We start from the raw sequence: 25170 nt of genomic DNA, 5'->3' as shown, positions 1-25170 counted from the left end.
AAAAATTGTTTTTGAAAAGGTGATTGCAGGTTTTTAATTGAAATACACATTTTCTAAAATGAAGTTATCTGGAATTGATGAAACTTTGTACAATGACAGCAACTGCCTGTTGTGGAGACACAAGTGTAGAGGACGACGTTTCGAAAGTTTTCTGCCTTTTGCCTTCAATCTATCAAAGAACATCTGTGGGAATTCTTTACTTATATTAACACTTTACGATTCTAAACAATGGTACACTTGTGTAAATACTAAGGTATATAGCTGAGAAAAGAATTTTTTAAACAAGCTTTACATTTAAAATATTGTACATAAGACTTGATGCACTAGAATATGCAGCTGTCGTGTGGTTCTAATAAGCAGACATTTCATGTTTTAGTGTAAACATGTTCTGAAGTGCAGTACAATTTGTATATGATAGTGTAAATTGAAAGTTAAATCAGCATGATTTCTTTCTCTTAACATATCAATTACTTATTTTATTTTATTTACTTTTGAAAATCATAATAAATATGAAAATCTACTCTAAAAAGTAATTTTGAGACAGATTAATTAACATTTAATATATAATAGTTTTATTTAATACAAAAATTTGGTCGGTTCAAAACGTTCTGATGATTTTTCTGTTTGGCCTCTGGAAAAATTATAAATTACTAATAAATTCTCATTCAAAATTAGTTATATTTTAAGAATCCTTTATGGTTTGACAGAAATCTAGCTTGCTATAATGTGTCCTTTTTTATGCTGAAAGAGATCATGTTTCCTGACTAGCATTATGCATTATCAATCTTGTTGTCTTCTAAAATATCTTATTAAAGACAGTTGTAGTATTACATATGATAAAATGTATTCATTCTGAATAGCACTTGGTGAATAAAGTTTGTAATTGTTATAATTAATTGCTTATGAACAATGATTAGTATCACATAAGATAACTGGTTAATAGAAATTACGATTTTATTAACTCTTTCTGTACTGGATCAGTTGATGTGACTGTCCTTGTAACAGTAAGGGTTTCTATACTACAACTTTTAATATGTTTTGTTTGTTATCTAGAAGAAGGTCAGTCAGATACCTTTAGTGTTAAGCATGGTGTGAGACGAGGTTGCATGCTTTCACCAAAGCTATTCAACCTTTACACAGAACAGATATTTAGAGAAACTGATGAGCTCCCAGGAATAAGTATTGGAAGGGTTAATATAGTAACACTAAGGTATGCTGACAATATAGTGCTACTGGTAGAGTGAGAAGAATCATTACAAAGGTTAATGAACCGAGTGAGTAGGAAATATTTAGTGTTTTGATTGAGGAATAATATAAAGAAAACAAAAAACATGGTTATGTGAAGAGATGTAAAAGTGTCACCATCAAAGTGGATAGTCACACACTAGAACAAGTGGACAAGTTTGTCTTCTTGGAAGAGTTAATAACTGAAGATGGTAAATGTGAGGCAGAAGTCAAGAGATGAACTGAAATTGTAAGAGCAAATTTCATTCATATGAAAGATGTACTAACCACAGGAAACATTAGGTAACAGACAAAAAAAGGAACTCATAAAATGTTGGATTATACACGTCTTCTTGTATGCTACAGACTTGGATACTAACCAAAGAACTTTGGAACAAAATAGAAGCACTAGAAATCTGGTATCTTGGAAGAATGTTGAAAATATTACATACAAAGTATAAAACAAATGAGGAAATATTTATTTTATTTATTTATTTGTTTTGTTTTTTAATTTTGCGCAAAGCTACACAAGGGCTATCTGCACTAGCCATCCCTAATTTAGCAGTGTAAGACTAGAGGGAAGGCAGCTAGTAATTGCTATCTACTGCCAACTCTTGGGCTACTCTTTTACCAACTAATAATGGGATTGATTGTCCCACTATAATGCTTCCATGGCTGAAAGAGCAAACATGTTTGGTGTGATGAGGATTTGAACATGCAACCATCAGATTTCAGTTGGGTGCCCTGACTATGTGGCCATGCTGGGCCCAGGAAATATTAAAAATGGTTAAAACAAAGCATACACTAAAAGCAATCCAATTAAGAAAATGTCAGTATTTTGGACACATAATCACAACAAATAAAATTCAGAAAAACAACTATTGACATTTATAACTATTATTTAACCACCAGAGGTTTCCTCTTTACTCATCTAAGCATTGGTCTGATGTTTTTCACTTGCTTCAGTCTTTCATATCCCAATCAATTGTCCTTGGCAGTATACTTTCCTCCTGTGTTACTGTGTCCCTCATTCAAAGTGTTTAGACGTGGTTTCTCTACACAAGTGCTGTGATCATTAATGTACATGGTTGCAGTTTTTTTGTTGCCTAGTGGCTTTATAAACTTGATTAAAAAAAAACCAACAAAATTGTGACGTATCATTCTTAGACATGAATTCATAGATTATTGTTCCAGCACAAAGGCTAACCAACCCTGTTCCATTCCACCTCTGTTATCTAGCATTACTCAAAGATCAGTGGGGGGCTTACTTTCAGTTGAAGCTTTCTGTGATCTTGGTTATTTTGTGAGATGGAGACTTATATTTGGTCCAGAGGCATATTTCTACAGAGTTCTAAGGCTGCTTTTATTGATGATTCAGGACAGTTTAAATATAAGTTGGATTCTCTTTTTCTTGTACATTTGTTTACTAGGTCAGCTTTGAACAATTTTAATAGATCACAATTCCTTGTATTCATTTGACCATCACTTCTTTTCTGAGGTATTTCTCTTTCCCTGTTCCAGAATTGTGTTGGAAGTGCATCAGTGGTTCCCACATTAATTTGATGACAACTTGGGTCTTTTGCTGACTTTTGCCTTGGTCAGATTGTCAGTTTCTATTCTATTTGGTTTTCTGGCTAGTATGCTGTAGCTTGCTGTAGCTCTTCATGAGTTACATGAGGCTCCTTTTTTCATCCCTTGATGTTCTTGTATGTCTCAGAAGCATTGGAATCATGAATTGAAGTCACCTATTTGCATTTTTTCTTGTTGTTATTGGCCTCTATACTTTCTTTGGCTTCTGATGGAAGTCATTGTGCAACTACTTGTTTGTCCTGAGCACTGCCTTCTGTTCCTCACTCTATGTATACTCAGAATAAATTCTGTCCTTGGTTTCAAGCTCTTCTGCTCTGGCAGACTGTCACATTTCAGTTCTCAGATGGTCTAGTGTTGGATTTACACAGAACCAATCAGCATAAGTCCTCTTTTGGTCACAGTTCAGATAACAAATTCCCTGCCTCACTAAGCTTGAGATGAAAATAGTAGGAGGTCTTTCTCCCCTTTGGCCTGGAAGCCAAATTCCTAGTACTGCCTGATTTTGGTTTGGAATTTACCCACCATGTATGGTTTGATGTGCTGTAGACATACTACATATATAGCACTTCTGGGAGTGTAATGCATGTTCTGGGCTTTATATATATTTTCTACCTATGCTAGTGACATTTTACTAATTTGCAGGTAAAGAGTGTACCATGGTAAAGATGTATTTCATGGGAGTATCAGCAACTGAAAGGTGTTGAACTGTGTTCACTTTGACTGATATATTCAACAGTAATCAGAATTTGACTATTTCCAATTGCAACATAGGAAGGACATTACAAAAACTGTCAACTTGTCCAAAACTACTATCAGAAGAAAAAAAATGGCTTAAGTTGTTTGTGTGTAAAGTGGATAAAAAGTGGCTGCAAGTGTATTTGACAGGTTACAGTTCATCACTTTTTGTATGGTCTGGTACAGCCAGGTGATTAGGATGCTTGACTCGCAACCTGAGAGTCATGAGTTTGAATCCCTGTTGTACCCAACACATTTTTTCAGCCATGAGGGCATTATAATGTTAATATCAATTCCACTATTCACTGGTAAAAGAGTAGCTCAACAGTTGGCAGTGGGTGGTGATGACTAGCTGCCTTCCCTCTAGTCTTACACTGCTAAATGAGGGACAGATAGCCATTGTGTAGCTTAGTGCAAACTTCCAAACAAATCAAACAAACCCTTTCTGTACCAGTGTAGAGCATAAAATTGACAAATAACCTGCTGGACTTGGTACTGTTTGTACTGTAAGATGATAGAACTGGTGTAATGTTGTAGGTGTACTGGACTTGGTACTGTTTGTACTGTAAGATGATAGAACTGGTGTAATGTTGTAGGTGTACTGGACTTGGTACTGTTTGTACTGTAAGATGATAGAACTGGTGTAATGTTGTAGGTGTACTGGACTTGCCACTGTTTGTACTGTAAAATGATAGAACTGGCGTAATGTTGTAGGTGTACTGGACTTGGTACTGTTTGTACTGTAAGATGATAGAACTGGTGTAATGTTGTAGGTGTACTGGACTTGCCACTGTTTGTACTGTAAAATGATAGAACTGGACTTGTAATGTTGTAGGTGTACTGGACTTGGTACTGTTTGTACTGTAAGATGATAGAACTGGTGTAATGTTGTAGGTGTACTGGACTTGGTACTGTTTGTACTGTAAGATGATAGAACTGGTGTAATGTTGTAGGTGTACTGGACTTGGTACTGTTTGTACTGTAAGATGATAGAACTGGTGTAATGTTGTAGGTGTACTGGACTTGGTACTGTTTGTACTGTAAGATGATAGAACTGGTGTAATGTTGTAGGTGTACTGGACTTGGTACTGTTTGTACTGTAAGATGATAGAACTGGCGTAATGTTGTAGGTGTACTGGACTTGCCACTGTTTGTACTGTAAGATGATAGAACTGGTGTAATGTTGTAGGTGTACTGGACTTGGTACTGTTTGTACTGTAAGATGATAGAACTGGTGTAATGTTGTAGGTGTACTGGACTTGGTACTGTTTGTACTGTAAGATGATAGAACTGGTGTAATGTTGTAGGTGTACTGGACTTGGTACTGTTTGTACTGTAAGATGATAGAACTGGCATAATGTTGTAGGTGTACTGGACTTGGTACTGTTTGTACTGTAAGATGATAGAACTGGTGTAATGTTGTAGGTGTACTGGACTTGGTAACTGGTGTAATGTTGTAGGTGTACTGGACTGTTTGTACTGTAAGATGATAGAACTGGTGTAATGTTGTAGGTGTACTGGACTTGGTACTGTTTGTACTGTAAGATGATAGAACTGGTGTAATGTTGTAGGTGTACTGGACTTGGTACTGTTTGTACTGTAAGATGATAGAACTGGTGTAATGTTGTAGGTGTACTGGACTAATGTTGTAGGTGTACTGGACTTGGTACTGTTTGTACTGTAAGATGATAGAACTGGTGTAATGTTGTAGGTGTACTGGACTTGGTACTGTTTGTACTGTAAGATGATAGAACTGGTGTAATGTTGTAGGTGTACTGGACTTGGTACTGTTTGTACTGTAAGATGATAGAACTGGTGTAATGTTGTAGGTGTACTGGACTTGGTACTGTTTGTACTGTAAGATGATAGAACTGGTGTAATGTTGTAGGTGTACTGGACTTGGTACTGTTTGTACTGTAAGATGATAGAACTGGTGTAATGTTGTAGGTGTACTGGACTTGGTACTGTTTGTACTGTAAGATGATAGAACTGGTGTAATGTTGTAGGTGTACTGGACTTGGTACTGTTTGTACTGTAAACTGATAGAACTGGTAGGTGTACTGTACTGTTTTTGTACTGTAAATGATAGAACTGGTGTAATGTTGTAGGTGTACTGGACTTGGTACTGTTTGTACTGTAAGATGATAGAACTGGTGTAATGTTGTAGGTGTACTGGACTTGTGTAGAACTGTGTAATGTTGTAGGTGTACTGGACTTGTTTGTACTGTTTGTAGTAAGATGATAGAACTGGTGTAATGTTGTAGGTGTACTGGACTTGGTACTGTTTGTACTGTAAGATGATAGAACTGGCATAATGTTGTAGGTGTACTGGACTTGGTACTGTTTGTACTGTAAGATGATGGACTTGACTGTTTGTACTGTAAGATGATAAACTGTTGTTGGTAGGTGTACTGGACTTGGTACTGTTTGTACTGTAAGATGATAGAACTGGTGTAATGTTGTAGGTGTACTGGACTTGGTACTGTTTGTACTGTAAGATGATAGAACTGGTGTAATGTTGTAGGTGTACTGGACTTGGTACTGTTTGTACTGTAAGATGATAGAACTGGTGTAATGTTGTAGGTGTATTCTTTTGGAAGGAAGAGCTTGAGATTCTTTGAGTCCTTGAAAAGGATAAATTAATACCCAGAGTTATCTTAATTTTTCTGTGACTTTAAAGTCCTGTCATGTGCTGGTTTCCACTACTACTAATGGCATTTTACTTCAAAAACACTTCACGATGTCATAAAATAAATCTGCATTATCTTTCATTTCCAATTCTTAAACTTATGTCCCATCATCTTGTTACTCTTAGAATAAAGCATAAATGAATTAGAGGATTTAATCATATCCGTCAGCTGGGTAATGTTATAAATGTCACTTAGAATACCTCTGATCTTTTTTAAATAAGATATATTAATCTATTCCCATGAGATAACCCTTTCATGCCCCAAATTATCTTAGTAGTCCCACTTCTGAACTGTTTCAAATCAGTCAGTATCTTTTACTAGATAAATCTAAACTGCACACATTACTTCAAGCGAGTACTAACCAGTGATGTGTATATTACATTTCTTTAATTACAGTCACTTTATTTGCAAATACATCCTTAAATTATTAGCTTTTTTTGAAACTCCAACTTTTTTCTCTCCCTAGTTAAGTTGTATGGTTTCCCATCTATATTAAATGTTGACTCAGATTGTGATAACTGAAATGCATTAACTTGCTCTTGCATTGCTATAATTATAGGTCATATCCCAAGATTTTGTCATACTTATCAATCAATCCAGTCTTTTTGTAGTAGCAAAACATTCTTAGTACAGCTAGAAATACTTGAGAGTTTATCTTTACTAGTTTACTAATTATACCCTTACCAATATGATAGTTATAAATAAGAGATATAATGTCCAGATGGTGATCTTTGAAGTACACAACTAGTAACAAAGGACTAATTACAAGTGAATCTATTATTAACATTTTCTGGCTATTTTTTAAATGAATTATTTTACAATCCAATCAACTGATCTTCCCTAAACCTTAATATTGTGATTTTCTCAGCTAAACTTTTGTCTGGCACCATATATAAAGCTTTATAAAAATCTGAATACACCAAGTTCACACCCATTTCCAACACCAGTATAATAATTAACATTTTTTTCAAAAATGTTAAAAGTTTATTAAGGTTAGATTTCTTTTTAATAGACATATGTTGGTTTTATGTTTTGATGTCATATTTCATTGTATAATTTTGTAAAGCATCTTTCATCAGACTCTGGAATTTTGTCCATTAAAGAAGTTACAGTATCTAGCCTGTTATTTCAGGGGCAACTCTTATCACCTTTAAAAATAGCAGATTTTCAATTCTCGGGTAATTCTGCCCACAGTCTTTTGACCTACCAAAAATAAGATAGAGGCTTGTATTTGTATACTAATGTTTATTAGTATTTGTTTTTTCGAGAATCGTGTTTCATGCAAATGATGGATTTTAAATATATAACAATTATTGCCTTCCTTACAGAAACAACGGACAGGTCCTGACATTGAAGAGAGACTTGAAACAAACACGTCAGAATGTGTCCAAACAACAAAAACAACTTCAAGAGTTTAAAGCACAGCTGGATGATTACAACCACAAGTTTCACACCACGTCCCGAAAACTGAATGCTGTACTTCAAGAGCTGAATCGCTGTAAGACAGAGCTTCAGTATTGGCGTTCCAAGTCTCCTGCAGCACAGTGTTCGTGTGGGAAGATCACTCCCATCTCAGAGCTCAAAGATCAAGAAAATGGATTCTCAAGAGAAGACATTCAATTTCAGGACTCATTACCATTAGACTTTAAAGAGTTTACACCTATTGTAATGCAGCAGACAGATGTGGTATCTTTTAGGGATGAAAGTTGTCCATTGGTTATCCCAGCTTGTCATACTACTCCCATAGAGAATACCAGCTCTTTAACTCCTTACTCCCCAACTAAAAGTTTTCCTCAAAAAAAAGACTATTCTAAAGGTTTTTCACCACTGAATGAAGATTACATTCAACCTATATTTTTTCGTGCATGCAGACGTAAACTGGATTTGGAAGATACAGTAAACATCGTGTGCAAGGCTGCAAAGCACTCCATAAATGGGTCAGATACACAGGTGGATTTTGATGTATCAGAGTTTATTGGCTCAGAAGATAGGTAATTTTAAACACCAGTTAGGGATTTATAAGTTCAGTTTATTAAGAAGGCAGTTTTTTTTCTCATATGTTAAAGATCAAACTTAGAATCTCTTATTTTTTCTTTGTTTAGTACAAACTTTATTCTTATTTTGTACAAACTGTTACATGTAGGGAAAACTAAGTGTAAATGTATCTAATTCATTAGTGTTTCTTTTTTATATTAAAAGTAGAATAGAGTCAAAAAGAAACTTAAAAATAGTGGAGAATAGATGTTTGTGTACTAGAAACAGATCAATTTACAATTAAAAATTATAATTTAGCCCATTTTCTGGTTTCAGCATGTATGAAAAAATGTGTTGTGTTGTAACAACATAAACTGTGTTTTAGAAATTAATTTTAATGAGGTGTTGGCCTCTTTGGTATGGACATTTTTACATAATCTTTTATATATCCTTAGCAGCCTATAAAACTCTTTTTCCTATGATCTTTGCAAGTGTGGTATAAATGTTTTTTTTTTTTTTTTTATTGTGAAAGATAATGGGGAAACTGGCTAGTTGTGCAGAAGATTTACTTATTCTGAATGTGTCTTCTATCCAGTTTAATTCCAGTATTTCTAAAAACAGGTATAACTTATGCCAAGCAACATCATGGTAAAAAAAAATTGTATCTGAATCACTACATTCATTTTTGAAGTAGTGTTTTTTTTCTCTCAAAGGCCTTTATAAATTTATGAAGAAAAACACTTGTGAAGAGAAAGACTTGGAAACATTTAAGAAAAGTTCATTTTGTTGTGAAGGGTTATTTTAGTTATCTCACTTTGATTCAAATACTTCATGTTATCAGTCTACTAGACTTCATATTTTTTGTAGGTTATCAATTTTTAACTTAATGCAAAACAAGTAGCAAAGAAATGATGTCCCAAATTATTATGTTCTGTAAGGCATTAACTGAATGTTTGTCACCTTCTTGCAACAACTTTGACCACTTCTGTGTATTTTCATACTGTATTTAGTTCAAGTTAAGTCATATAAAGTTTTGGTGGTTGTGTTCTTCTGCAGGTATCTATAACATAATGTCGTATTCATGAACTCGAATGCCTTTATTAGGAAGAAAATACAATTTGAGATGCAATTTTCTTACTTAACTAGTAACTACATAGTCCTATATGGAATATGTATTTATGCAAGTTATAGGAAATGATTATGCACTCATTAAAATTTCACGTAATCTGTACAAAACAATTTATGTCAATTTGAAAAAAGTAATCAGTTTTAAAATCAGGCTTATTAAAATGCAATTCAAACATCATTAGTGAATCAAGCATATGTGTAAGTTGTACATAAAAATTGTTCATTATTTGCTTCCTCTATCAGCAGTTTTTGCAAACTGCTAGAGAATGTGATAAAAAAAACTCCATGCTATTGAGTGTATTAGTGCTTATTTGAGCTTGTTTCTTTCCCTATTATGATAATGTAGCATGTAATGTTACAATAAATACAAATCTGAAATGTTAGTACTAATAGATTTAATATACTAAAGTTTGTGGTCCTGCTTCTCATGAAAGTTACTAGTCTTTCTATGTATTTATAAAAATGCCCAGTTAATGCTCTGCCATGTAAATCAGTTATCTATATTCTTTATTTTCTGTACAAAGGGACAAAAGCTAGAAATTGGTAAGTGAAGTAACTTAATGTTATAGTTATTATGTGAAGAAGATTAAGATACGTGCACCAAAATTGAATAATATTATTACATGATTAAATATGTTTTTAAATTAGACCTTTGATCACTCAAAAGATGTAAGAATGAAACAGAGAGTTCTGTCTTTTAAGATATTGAAGATTCCTGGGAACTAGCTATAATTTCATTGCTGATTTTTGAGAACAGTAAATGTTCTCCTTAATGAAGAACATTGTTTTTTTATCTTGCATGACTGTGACATTTCTGAATTGGAGCTGTAATCCTCTGTAAAAGTTGTCAATTTGGTGTTTTTTTTGAGAGGCAACATCAGAACGTTACTTTACATGCATAGAGAAAAATAAATTACTAGAAACACTTAGGCTACACACGTAGCTACTAAAGAGACAAGGGAATGTAATATTCATTAAAATGTACTGACCTTGCCAGTAATTTGTCATGTAAAAGTTTAGATTGAATTTTTACATCTTTATTGAATTATTGTGTACAGGGTACAAAAAGAATGACTTATATACAACTTGATAAAAAAAAAGGTTTGAGAAACTCCCAAACTTTGGTTAGTCACACAATTGTAATTTTTCTTTGAATTACTGTTAAGAAATGAAAAACTTAGGTTAGTAATAGTTTGTTTTGTGGTGTATTTACACTGAAACCATGTGCAGAGTTTACTAAAAACAAAGAAAGAACTCAAATGAAAAAAAAGTTGTCACCAGTTCATTACTTTTCTTTTTGTAATTTTTTCTTTTCATTTTGAATTGAAGAAAATTTTGTTGAGTAACTAACAACTGTGTTCTTAAAAAATTAAAAAACAAATATACATGACTAGCATGTATTGTTCTGCTGGTCGATAAAACTTAACAGTTGATTTATTGTTTGCTGTCAAGCTGATTACGTAGGAAAAGGTATTTCAATATCAGTATTTTTTTATTTTTTGAGAGGATGCTTGTAAAGTATTAGTATTTTAATTACTGGTGTGGAAACACATTTTTATATAACAAACTAATGTTCGAGTATTAAGAGGTGAGGATACAATGTACGATTATCAGTTTTATAGTTGGAACATTGGTTTTAATTGCTTAAAAATATGCATTTCTATTTCAAAGCTGATTACAGTATTAACCAATATTATGATTTATTTTAGTATTTGAATGACAGCCTTTTGTTAAAAAAACATCTATTACATTCTGACATTTTAAATTCATTTTTCTTCTTACCAATATGTATATATCTTAGGCCAAAACAGAACACTTTGCCAGTGTTTGCACTTCTTGATGTTCCTTTATCTTAATCTGTACTTTCAAATTGATGTTTGGTTATTTTCACTAAATCTCCAATATTTTAATTTTTTTATGCAATTTCTCTTTTATAGTTGTTCTATTTTTATTTTTGTCAAGAGAGAAGATGGTGATGTTTCACTAGACTGTTTTTAATAATCCTTGTGAAGTTATTATTAATTCTTCCAGTAATCTAAGTTAAATCAAGTTGAACTGTTTTCTTCTCTTCTGTAAATGATTGTAATCTCAACTAGCTTGGAGTCTATCAGTAATCTTTACACGTCGGTGTCTGACCCAGACAGCAGGTTGTAATATGTATTATGTTTGCTGTGTAAACATAGGGACAGTTGTGTTATATACTAATAATGACGATCCTTTTTACTTGTTAATTAAATTATAACTAACTTTTTCCTCTTCCCAGTGACTTAATTAATGGTAAACTTAAGGGAGGATAAAGCTCGCACTATAGAGTTGAGGTGGGTGGGTGTTAAAAAAAATTGTTCTATATAAAAGAATTCAAATGATTTACTTCATCTTAAATGAATCTTGTAAAATGCTCAAAAGGTAATCTTTTTAAAGCATGGATTATAGGGTTTTTGTTTGCACTTAGATAAGACATAAAGATATTGATCTAGTGTGGTTACATATTGTCTGTAATTATTAGGCCAGGAGTATAACACCCAAACCATGTGATCTGGTAGTTTGTGACTGTCAGACTGCAGGTGTAATAATCAAACGTGATAATGTATTTGATTGATACTGTTGTGTCTATCATTGTAACATTTAAACAAGTGAACTAATGCTGGCTTCATATTGCATGCTATTTTCATAGTATGGGGCATAATATTTCTTACATTTCAACAAGTAAATGCAAGGTATGGTTTTTAGATACTTAGTGTGAGCTCAGTACTTCCTTAAATATATGTAAGTTATATAATATTTATGATCAGTAGTTTTCTACAAAAAAAAGTAGGTTTTAAAGGTATTGTTTGAATTGATAAATTAAAGGAAGTTGTCACTCCAGTACTTTAATATAACTGAAGATCATGTTATTAGGCTTACTGTAACTAATATAAGCCCTCAAGGTATTAAATACATTACTGTGAAATTTTTAGTTAAATTAGTAGGGTACGTAGATAAACTGTTTATGTAGCTGATAACATTGTACATATTTTCCATGAAACTGTCTGAATTTATCATAGATTTATATAGTAAAATTAATTTTCCTTTATTTGTTGCTAGTACTTTAGTATTTTTTGCTTCTTGATAAAAAAAAAAAAGATTCATAACACAAGAACATCCATTTGCACACTTTTAGCTGAGGTGTAGAAGCACACAGAATGGCTTTGAGTCTTTCAAGTATAAACTTGTAGCTCATAACTACATCATCTCTTGACCAATTTGAAATCTAATTACAGTTTTTGGACTCAGGAGGTCAAGTCCTTTTGATGTATATCATGACATCCTAGAATGTATGAATTAATTTACTCTGATCCTGCCTAAAAGAATTTGTTTGAGAGTAGGCTGGTAGAGATCTTCCGATGAGTAATATAAATTGATTTGGGAAAACCAGGAGTCTTGTGGTTGGTACTTCTGGTACACAAAATATAGTTGATGGTAAAGGCAAGAAAAAGGTTTTGTATATTAATTTGCTCTAATTCTACCTAAAATAATTTCAAGAGCCGTGGCTATTGAGGATCCCTTTTATTTTAAAGCATTTTTATTGTATTTGAAAGGCAAGTCTGAATGACAAAACTATTCTTTGAAATACTGAAAAATACTTTTAGCATTTGTACTCTTTGGTAAGAACTTTGAAAGCAGTAGAAATGTCATACACTGAATACATTTCTAATTGTGTAGCTAATTGAAACTTCCATTTAGATATAAAATAGTTCTAGAATTGTATATATATCTAAATGAAAGTTAAGTTCACAGGTGGTATTTATTAAAGTATACAAAATATATTTATGAAGTAAAAATTAAAGATAAAAAAAGTACATGTGTACTTTACAATATCATATTTTGTCTTCATTCAAAATAAGTAACTACTATCTATTTACATCTACAATATAATCATTGCACAGTATATTACTCAGAATCACGTAAGCTCACGATAGCATTGAATTAAATATAAAAATCTTTCATACTAGATTAACAAATAATTTATCTGGGAAAATTAGGAGTTTTTTGTACTTGAAAATGGCTGCTTCATAGAGATGTTCGGGTGCTAAAAATTGAAGTAATGCAATGGTATCATCCTTAAACAGTCCCATAACACAAATGTGTTAAATCATAACAAGTGCATTTCCATCTAGTATTAGAAAATTCTGTGAACAGAAGTATTATATAGTAATCTAAATGCTTTTGCACAGATAGCTTAAAAGTTTTGATTGTTGTTAAAATTAATGGTCATATGTAAAATGGTATTTAGCTGCTTACTGCATGAAAAGCTATGTTTCCAGGGTAATTACATATTCAGTGTTTGCTCTGTGAAAAACTTTGTTAGTAGGATAATTAGGTATTTAGTGTTTGTTTCATGAACAGCTGTGATGCCAGAATAATTAGGTATTTAGTGTTTGTTTCACAAAGAGCTGTGTTGCCATGATAATTAGGTGTTTAGTGTTTGTTTCATGAAAAGTTGTGTTTGTTTCATGAAAAGTTGTGTTGCCAGGTTATTTAATGTTTGTTTAATGAAGAGCTGTCTCCAGGGTAATTAGGTATTTAGTGTTTGTTTCACAAAGAGCTGTCTCTCCAGGGTAATTAGGTGTTTAGTGTTTGTTTCATGCAGAGCTGTGTTGCCAGGTTATTTAGGTATTTAATGTTTGTTTCACAAAGAGTTCTCTCCAGGGTAATTAGATATTTAGTGTTTGTTTCATGCAGAGCTGTGTTGCCAGGATAATTAGGTATTTAGTGCTTGTTTCATGAAGAGCTGTGTTGCCAGGATAATTAGGTATTTAGTGCTTGTTTCATGAAGAGCTGTGTTGCTGTGGTAATTAACTGTTAAAGAATTATAATAAACAGTGGCATATGTTTTGTGCAGCAAGAAATTGATATGTTAACAGAATATAGAAATATTGGTCAAATGCCTGGAGTTTTATTTTTCTCACTGCTATAGATATTACTGTGACAACTAGTTGATTACATCACATTTGGTTCAGGGTTTAATATAACTATGAAAAAGTTAACCAACATTTCTAATTCAGAGGCTAACATGCTTCTGTTTCATCAAATATTTTTCTGTGAATTTTCAGTTTGCTGGTTTAAATATATTTATATACCAAAACAGCTAACCTCACAATAAGCGGGATTTGAGTTAACAAAACTTGTAGTATTTAAAGTTAAAAGCTTGTCAAAGGGTAAGGAAACTAAAAATAACAATTCTAGTTTAATGTATTTGTAATAATTTTGCAAAAAAAGAAAATTGTTTGGCTCGTCAAATCATGCTCTGTAAGGTAAAAATTATATAGTGAAAATAAAAATTGGCTGCTGTATTTACCATTAGTAACAATATGACCTTCCAGGTTTTACCAAATGAAAGACAAAAATATTTTAAATATCTTCAACTGTTAGTAATGAAATGGCCATTCTATAAAATTTGAGCTTCTGGTTAAATGAAAATCAATGCAATGAAAAATATGTGAAATTTCTTTACCAGGGAGTTTGATATTTGGTAAAATCTTGAAGTTTAAAAGCCTTGCAGAAAAACAATGCAATGTGAAGTTTCTTGTTACCAGTGAAAGTATGTCACAACAGTTGGTAAAATTTACTGTGTTCTTATTGTTTTAAAACATAACTATCCAATTTAATGAGGATGGTGCTTCATCCCCCTTACTGTGCTTATTCAAAATAAGCTCAATCATAAATATTTTAAAACTTTGTATTTCACAATATTACTTAATTGTTTTTCATTTTCTACCTGTGCATTCAGCATGTTAGGAAGTAAAACTTCTGTTTATTATTTACATAACTTCTTAGAACTTGATTGTAAAGTATTTACATACGGTGAGATATACACTTAGTGTTAGATGTGAACACTAAGAACTGTCAAAATATTCACTACAAGTATAGACAAACCCATTAGCTACCTTTACTTCTGTACAATAGTAAGAAATGATTTAACATTAAAAAGAGTTCATCCAATATTTCTGTAGAATGTGTACAAATTCAAAAATAATTTTAACAATATATTTATTGTTGTCATTTATTATTATGTTAAATGTTAAGCCAATTGAATATACAGTGTAAAGTGTATTTTGGTATTTAGAACATGTGTACCTTTTCCACTTAGAGAATAAACTTTTAGTACATGTATTGTCTCAGCCTGCAGAATTTTTCTGAATGCAGAGTTACACAGATATGTACTGAGTTTCTACTGAGTAAATGAAAATCAGTAGTTATTTTTTGTATCTTTTGGATTCAATTTTACATTAATGGATTATTTTGAAAGACATTTGAATAAATAATGCTTCAAAGTATGAAAAATTGTTTAACCATAAGTATAATAAACTATATTTTAGATATGAAATGCAACATGCATAATGGAGTAGTCGTCAAGTCTAAATATCATACTTTATCCACACAGTAGGCTTCCTTTTAGTTGTTATAGCATTACAAGTCCGGGGACATAGTGCTAAAACTCAGATTTTGATAACCCGAAGAGGCAGAGCGCAAATACCCTGTCGTACAGTTTTTACTTAACCAACAAATATTATAATGATATTTACTTATTTAGGTAATAAACTGTCCTCATGTGGGACAGTGAAAAGGTGTAGTGTAGTGAGTAGATTAGAGACCCATGGATTAAGGTGTAAAGATTTTGCTGTACTTCAAGCATAAACAATTACAACCATTGCATTTTCAAAATTACATAGTATTAATTTTATTCAATGATTATCTAAATATTCCACTTCTCAGAACAAAAACTTTCATGCAAGAGATATATATGAAGGGTGGATATATGAGAAGCAAAACTCCACATAATGACCTTTCCAATTACTTCTAAAGCTTTTATCATCATTGCATGTTCAATAATCTCTATGTTAAGGAAATTTATTACCACAAAAATCATATTAAAACATACTAGAAGCATGTCAATTACTTTACTTTGTGATAGTAACAGTTTTTAAAAAAAAAACTTTCTGTACAATTTTGCTAACCTTATTGTGCAAAGAATAGTAAGTGCATTTTAAAATCAAGTGTTTCTGCATCTGTGTTGAATAGAACTAGAAAGGTTTACTAACATTTACGTCTTGGAGAAATTTCTTCTTCCTATCGACATATTTGTATCATGAAATGCGTAACAGTCAGAAAAAATGTTTGATGTTTAACTTATACAAAAAACATTTTACATGGATGTATGATTATTTTTATTTGCAGTATTATATATCTGGTAAATTATTTTAGAATAAAGTTAATAATAACCAACAAATTTAAGTGAATTATGGACTTTTTAGAAGTAAATTAATAAACTCAAACTTCATTGTGTACACTCAGTGAAAACACTAATTTTAATCTAATGTTAGAAATGAAATCCTTCAGATGCTAAAATGAGCTTTTAGAAAACAATTTTTAAGAAATATTATGACACAAACTCTCATTATTTTCTTGTAATTAACTTTTTCTTTAAAAACAATAATAGTCATACTTTTAACAGTATACCAAAGCTGGTACAAACATACACAAAGGTTTAGTATTTAATTGAAAGTTCAAGTTTTTTTTCTAAGGAACACTGACGGGATAGTAAACACATAATATACAAACACATTTTTGTACTTTGGCAACTACAGCAATAATAATAATAATAAATTCTATTTCACTTTCTAGAGGTTGAAATTCCACTAAATGAAAGATCTACAGATGGTTATTTCAGTTTAAACATTAATATATTTTGTTCTAGTTTCTGTTATCACTTTTAACATTCAAACTGAATAACAAATTGCATTAACATTTCCAATTATATAACCCCAGCTAAAAAAAAAATTTTTTTTTTACTTGCACAATAACCTTTAAATAGTTATGTAGAGAATCTCAAAAATGTTTTGACTTAAATTTTTTTCCATTATTTAAACAAAGAAATTAAGTGACATGAAACACTTGGAAGAGAATATTAATATAAAATATTGTAGAGACTGTCTGGAAAATATTACTGTTCATTATTAGTCCATACTGATATACCAGCATCTTTTATTATGCACGTAGTTTGAGTTATCTTTGTAAAACAAATTTTTAAAATCCTGTTGTCTCCTTTTGTTACCAAACTGATATTCTACATAAAAGATGTTATAATGTCAGATTCCACAAAATAATGAAGCATTTTAAATAAGACATATGTTCTCCCATATCTTTAAATGCACAAGTTAAACATTAAACACCGTTAGTAGTACTATGCAGTTTGAAAACTGACTTCACTCCTGATCACAAAATATTTTACCTTAAAAAGGTTTTCAGATGCTGCTTGATGTGTTAATACTAAAAAGTCAAGGTATTTTATCTATTAGTGGGAATATTGATTCACGGGATCACACGATTTTCTTCATAACAAAGTATCACTTACGTTAATAAATGGTAATTTCACACCATTTTACTAAAATGTATATTTATATCCAAGAACTAAAGTAATAAGATACATCAAAGTGCTCATTTACTGCACTGATGATCAAAGATGGTTACCACTTTAGATCTTGTATGAGGATATGTTTAAAGAAATCTTTCAACAGTATTAAAAGGAAAATAAAGTATAATCATAATTACATACAGTTTTTCAAATAAATAATCTACAAAATAAAGCCTAGTGTGCAATTAGTGAAATGGAACAAACTGTTAGAAGTCTTCATATTAGAAATATTGTCTTCAGACTGAAAATGATGATGACCAGGTTGAAACTAGTTTTCCTAATATTAAGGTGTCTGACAACTTGTTTCATTTATTGTGGTTTTTCACTAACTGCTACACAAAATCAAAACTAGGTACAAACTATATCAATAAATTATACTCAAAACATAACTAAATCATTACACACTAACACATGTTAAGTTATTAGAAAATACTGAACAGTTTTACTGTTAAATAGTCATGCAAATTACTATTACAAAAAACAAAAGAATATTCAAAGGTGATTGGTGGCTACTAAGAAATGTAACATCTTGTCTTTTAAAGCAACGTCATAGAACTGATGTACTTTTAACAGATAGTTCATACAAGAGATGCCATTTCAGAAACTAATTACACTTACACAAATTTCCCTCAAAAAATTACTGAGATCAAGATAATTGGGAGATCTACATTTTAAAGTTTATGCAATAAAACTACATGTTACAAAAATGATTTAAAACACCAAAATTAACCCATTACTTATTCTCTCTTTTACATAGTGGTAAGAAGTTTCTTTATAAAGGTTCATCCACTGAAATAAAGGAACTTTACTGAATATATTTAATTTATTGAATTTTTTATTATCAACAGAACAGACTTTGTTTAAGAAAGGATTTCGTAAAACTGGAATGATACAATATTTATAAATAACATTTCAAATTAGTAACAGCATAAAATGTAAAAAAATGGTTAGCTCAAAAGAGCCAGTTTACAGAAAAAAAAACTGAAAATAATGATGTTAAAGGTATAACTGAAATATAAAGAGGATGGTCTGGAACAAGAAATTAGATATCGATCATTGGTAAGTGTGATGATCCATACACTTGTTTGACAACAGTACACCTGCATTTCACAGTATTTTGGAACAAGTCAAGAGGAAAATGAAGACCGAAATGTTACTTAACCTATTCAGCATGGAATGTTTTTGATGTTTAGTACAAATACATGTATTTTTTTAATGGTAACTCACCAACTCTAAACAAAATATTCTGTATCAAAATCAGATATTAACAACTATAAATACAAGCAAAATGTAAAATCAGAAAAAAATTCTTTTATAAACAAACTTAAAAATTTTACTTAATGAAAGTATTATAACATAATATAAAATAAACTGAATGTTAAACAAGCATTAGAAAAGCAACAAGCTGAAGGTAATATTGCTAGCTAGTAGCAGGAACAGAGCAAAAGAAACTGGAAGCCATACAAATAATTTTCCAGACCGTAAAGTAGGAACTTTCACCAATATTAAAAAAAAATATCACAACATAAGTTTGCTAGATGTTTCTTGACACTAATAACTGTTTGTAAGTAATCAACTGTTGTGGTATTCTCCCTCTTAAATATTCCAAATTAGTCAATAATCTTTTCTAGTCAAACTAAGTTATTGATCACTGCTGAGGAAGCTGTAATGTGTTTTAATAACTCAAAGAGAGAGAGAGACCAAAGCTTTCTTTAATATTATGCTATTTCTAGGTAACTAGAACAAAAAACCCAGAAACTACACACCCAAACTGTCATTTTACACACTAAAAATGAATGGTTTTCAAGTTATGTAATAATATATGAAATCAAGAGGAACTGGTTTCAATCTTTAAAATATCAAAACATTTTAACTTAAACAAGTTTCAGCTATCTTGATGCTACTTATCTTTCAGGCTTAACTAAACTTTTTAATGCTAAGCTTAAAGATGGGTTATGCTAAAGATTTGGTTGATAAATATTATTTTTATCACAATTATTAGGTCAAACAATTATGTTACAATTTCTGAACAGTCCAAGTGATAGCAAACTCAGTATAGTCTATTTTTTTCTATGGAACAACATGAATGGTTTGTGTGTGTAATAACTCATCACTCTAAAGATAAAAATAAAAACTTAAGTTTAAATTACACCAATAAAGTACTCATATTTTTGAAGCACTACGAACTATGGGCACTTTTTTCATTCTCAAGAGCAAGCTGTGCTTAATGAATTTGGCAAGAAATGTTCATAATAATTCTGATAAATAAAGTCCTTAAGATAATAAATCTATTTTTAAATTCTGTCAACGTGTGAATAATATACAGATTTTAATGCTGTTTCTAGACTTTAATACATTTAGTAGAATGACTTTCTCACATCTTACATATACAATGCAGCTAATAATCTACAATCACAGTTTAAAAACACATGTAATACCCCAAAAGGAAGCAATGAGTTACTCTTATCATACTACTGTAAAATCTAGGTTATATAAAACATTCACTGGCTGTTAAGGAACAAAGTTAAAACAATAAATTTCACTCAGAGAGAAATGCTCGAGTTGTCTAAGTTATAATATTTCCCCCATATTAAAACATTATCAGCTAATCAAGGCTGTATACATAAAATAATTGTCTAGGTTTGTGAAGATAACTCTTCGGAAAGTTTCTATACATACTGCTTACGTTTTCACAAGTTCAGGCAGAGAAATCCTCCCTGACATTATTATATGTTTTGGATTTATTTCAATACATGTATATACATAGAATGACTGTATTCAAAGTGCCAAAGAAAACAAAGAGAGACGTATCTAATGTTTGGTAATAAGAACATATTTATGAGATATTAGTCCTTTCTGTTTATGGTGGCACTAGAGATTACTGGCTTCCTTGGAGAAAAAAAAATTCTATATTTGGGTATACTTTATCCAACAATCGGACCCTGATTATCACCGAAATTTGTTGGAATGTTAAGAAGAGTCAATAAGAGATGTAAAGAAACAAAAATATTTTTCTAGTAGCAAGCTGTTCAATCTTTTGTAACAAGTAGTATATACAAACAAAGAAAATAAAAAGGTTATTGAAACAAAAATTACGGTTAGTTCACATTCACATCCCACCACATAAAATTAGAAAAAACACAAGGAAAAACATATCTGAAATAAACACCTTCAATAGATTATCACTAGTTTATTATGAACAAACCTCCCTTTTACAAAAATACTAGAAAACAAAATATTGATAAAAAAAACTTTACATATTTGGAATGGTATATTACTCTTTCACAAATTAATTCATTTAAAACAAAACAAATGAACTTTAAAGTAAATAACAGGCCATGTCTATGAAATTAGAATATCATCACATAATATTACTTTATTAATCATGAATGTTGAAGTTATGAATGCACAAAGACAGAAAAAAATCTATCTTGTGTAGAAAGTCAATAACATTTCTTTAAATTAAAATTCTTTTTTTAAGGGTAGAATTGTAGAACAATGTCCATGAATGTACTAGAAACAAAAGGAATGTAAACAGTACACTTGTTACTTTAATGAAGACATAATCAGTGACAAGGACAGAAATATCTAAATACAAGTTTGTTTGTTATAAGAATAGATACAGTACCACAACTATTAAATAAAAATAGTGATTACGACACAAAGCTACAGACAAACGACATAAATTTCAGCACAAAAACTCAGGTAGTATCAGAACCTTGTAATTTCTTTGCCATGCTGCAATTTTTTATCATGCAGTGTCAATAAAGGTCATTTTATTGTAAATTAAATTCTTATGCTTAAGAAAGTTTTCTTGTGTTATATCTTCTCATAAGTAAAGTTTAGTCAACAAAATAGAGCATAGCTTAATATTACTGAATCATGTACATCATAGAGCATAGCTTAATATTACTGAATCATGTACATCATAGAGCATAGCTTAATATTACTGAATCATGTACATCATAGAGCATAGCTTAATATTACTGAATCATGTACATCATAGAGCATAGCTTAATATTACTGAATCATGAACGTCTTAGAGCATAACGCAATTTTACTGAATCATGTACAACTTATACTCTACTTTCCTTTAAAATTATTATACAACTTAACTGATGAAATGACAAACTGAAAAAGTTAAGAAATAATGCCAAAACTTAGTTTGTCTGTTTTCCATCAAAACCATTCTTGTCTTATGCACATAATGTATAATTCAAGTTTTCAGTTCCTCAACACTAGAAATAATTCTATCACATCAAATTATGCTCAAATTAGCAAAAAGTTCCATGAAGTTTGATAAATAAACAAACATCTAAACTGAACTGAAATTGCAGGCAGCTACAATAGCACTGACTGTTTTGGCACAAAATATTAAGACAGATACCAATCAAAATTATACTGCAGAAATCAACCCTGGCAAAAACAACAATATATCCTACACTCATCACCTAGTTTGTTATGTAACTCACACTGAACCTCTTTAATCTGTATTGTCCTCCAAAACAGTTTCCTTCTGACGAGAGTAAGAAGTATTGCACTCTCTAAAAAAAAAATAAATTAAGTACCACAAGCAGAAATTTTAAGCAGCAAAAAAGTGATAAAGTAATTCTTGTTTTAAATATAACCATAAGAGGAGAGAGTAATACATATATAAATAGACACAAATACATAATCTAGCTATGTTACATTAGTGTCACCTTTCTGTACAACTTCATTAGGCTGTAAATAACCAGAACAGTCTTTCTCTACACCTTTTTCAACATGGACAGGTTCAGAGCTTCAGGAATGATCACGTCTTCAAGCCTGACACTAGATGGGTTAAATGGAAACCTAATAGGGAACGCATACTTGGTATCTAACAGTAGGGTTGCCTTGCCAGCAGGCTGCACTTGTTTCGTCTCGTCAGACACTTGATCACGTGCTTGTAAACATTCTTGTATTTTGCGGATAAAGGAAATGGGAACTCTTTCCTCAAAATCATCAGCTGGAGTATACAGGTTTAGAATTTTGATGATCTACGAACAAAACGTGTATTTATTGTTTGGTGAAAAATTAAATAAATGGTGAGTAGCTAGAGACTCTTAGTGATATAAAAATTAAAAACCTTTCAACAGATATGCTTATGATAAAGTTTAAAAGTTTCTGAATAGCTAAAACCATTAGGAAGAAAATATTTATATACACACATAGTGTTAACATAGTAAGCAAAGACCACACATTTCACATCTACAATATTTTCAAATTCTTATAAATTCAGTCAAGGTCAGTTGCTAAATTCAAGTCTTGATGTTTCAACCTGGTCACAAAGTATCTGTTATTTCACAGAATAGAAGTATTGCATTCTACTTTACCTTGTGTATGTTTGACTATTCTATAAATGTCACATGAAACAAAGACACTTTTGAATGCTGATGATACAATATTTGGATTGATTAGTTATAGAAAGGTGAATTGTAAACTAAGTTTTGACACAAGCAGATTTCTTCTTAATTTCAACAAAAACAGAACTCACTGTGTAGCTGTCTTCCATTTTCATACTTTATTTCAAAATATACTGATCATGCAAGGTCAAATATCATCACCCATACACTTGATTCTCATTTAACTATTGTAAACTATAGTTTTTGTTTCCCTTCCATTTAATAAGTTTTGTTTTCTTCATTTCAAATTTAAATAACAAAGCAATAGTACATCCTACAGTAAATCATCCATCATGCTACTTCAAGTGTTCATTTTTATTTCAACTATTACAAGATCTTCTCTGTCCTTTCATATGTTAGGCCCTCAAATCTCTAGTTATTTATAAAATCAGGCAAGTATGCTACTTTTATCCTTGAATTACCACACTACTTCGTAACTGAAATAAGTGTGGAAAAACTGAAAAACAGACCTCCACTTGCAATACCACAAGGGGGAAGCATATAATTCACACCATAAAATCATGTTGATTGTGAAGATACAAGTTAGGTTTAAAAACACCTGTGATTTTAGCAAACTCAGCTAAAATTATATTACAGCTCTTTCACTCAAATATGAATTTTTATTAATTTATATATGTGCACACCTTCTCATTACTGCCACAAATGATAAAAAGTAACTCTGGTATTAACTATGTTAAACAGTCTATCTCATTCATATTAAAATTGTTTCTGATGGTGAAATTAATTATTTTGAGAAACCAAGTTTCCTCATACCTGTGATGTTGTCAGCTTGTCACACATGTCACAAATACTCTGAACATCATCATCCGTCTTTCGAGCTTGTAGCAACTGTGATGCCTGAACTATTGGTTGGAGTGTCTCTGTGACCTCAGAATGTTGCATTTTCTGGTCTCGACACCACTGTTCTAAATGGCTAAGATTATATCTGTAACAAACACATTTCACAATTCTGAATCCATTCAAAACTGGCAAAATAAATTCCTCCTTTTTTCTTTCAGAATTAGTGATATTTTCACAGTCATAAAACAAAGCACATAGTTCTAATGTGCTTTATACAAGGTTTATAAAAAATTAATTTGTTTCAGATTATAAGCTATAACACAAGTAATATTTCAATCACCACAAAAAGTAGCTTAAATTGCTTTATCATCCTCTGGATCATTATTTCAAAACTAGTAAATGTACAAATTAGTATATACTAGAATATGATTACTCAAATATTTAACTTGAAAACAAACATTCTGTTTGATGTAGGCCTAAGGTCAAAATTAATGCTGAATTTTCTATAGTGTAAAATAGAAGACATTTTTAGTGTTTTATGATTTTTCTTAACAAAAGATAGAGAATTAATCTTTTTATATTGTTGTAAAACCATAAGGGTGCATTTCAGGATGACTATGACAATTTCTACACCTGTTTCAACCTTTTGAAATTAGCAGTGACAGATATCAAGCTTAGATGAATTTATTGTGTGTGTGTGTGTGTATTGGCAAGGAAAGTTAATAAATTTAACAGGTTGTTTTTATCCTATTTACAACTTTGTGAGAAAAACAATTACAATACAACTGTTTACAGTCATTATATATTAGTGATTTATGTATCACATATTTATGTTTTAAAATGCGCATTTCAGAGATGCACAGATTGTTTTTGTCAAAGCTCAGCTCGCTAAGTATACGAGTGCACAACTTCACATGCAGCACGAGTCTATGGAAAAGTCTTCCTATTGTGACATATTGGTTTTCAGAGATAAACTGTTTATTGTTCAAGCCAGATAACAAACCTGTAAAGTTAATACAAAATATACATGAAAAAGTAAGCAGTTGAAATTGTGAAGTTAATGAAACTGAAGATATTGTGATAACTCATTAAAAAAAAATGTGTACATGTGTTTTCTTATAGCAAAGCCATGTTTGGCTATCTGCTGAGT

General features: G+C 31.1%; 2 protein-coding genes across 7 annotated transcripts in view; one reads left to right on the top strand and one right to left on the bottom strand.

Moving 5' to 3' along the window:
• dmpd (F-box protein dampened) overlaps nt 1-15492 on the top strand; it is a 39575-nt gene extending 24083 nt beyond the window's left edge. For all 4 annotated transcript variants that reach the window (XM_076500212.1, XM_076500213.1, XM_076500210.1 and 1 more), the window contains one exon: nt 7568-15492. In XM_076500212.1, coding sequence (XP_076356327.1) covers nt 7568-8234 — 667 coding nt within the window. In that variant the 3' untranslated portion in view covers nt 8235-15492. The remainder of the gene's footprint in view (nt 1-7567) is intronic.
• Nucleotides 15493-16032: 540 nt separating this feature from the next.
• didum (dilute class unconventional myosin) overlaps nt 16033-25170 on the bottom strand; it is a 111446-nt gene continuing 102308 nt past the window's right edge. For all 3 annotated transcript variants that reach the window (XM_076500209.1, XM_076500207.1, XM_076500208.1), the window contains 2 exons: nt 23994-24165; nt 16033-22814 (listed from right to left, as the gene is read on the bottom strand). In XM_076500209.1, the coding sequence (XP_076356324.1) occupies nt 22545-22814; nt 23994-24165 (442 nt within the window). In that variant the 3' untranslated portion in view covers nt 16033-22544. The remainder of the gene's footprint in view (nt 22815-23993; nt 24166-25170) is intronic.

Source organism: Tachypleus tridentatus, chromosome 4 (genome assembly GCF_004210375.1).
Source record: "Tachypleus tridentatus isolate NWPU-2018 chromosome 4, ASM421037v1, whole genome shotgun sequence".
NCBI lineage: Eukaryota > Metazoa > Arthropoda > Merostomata > Xiphosura > Limulidae > Tachypleus > Tachypleus tridentatus.
The sequence above is the reverse complement of the archived record's forward strand: the minus strand, read 5'-3'. Positions and strand labels throughout refer to the sequence as shown.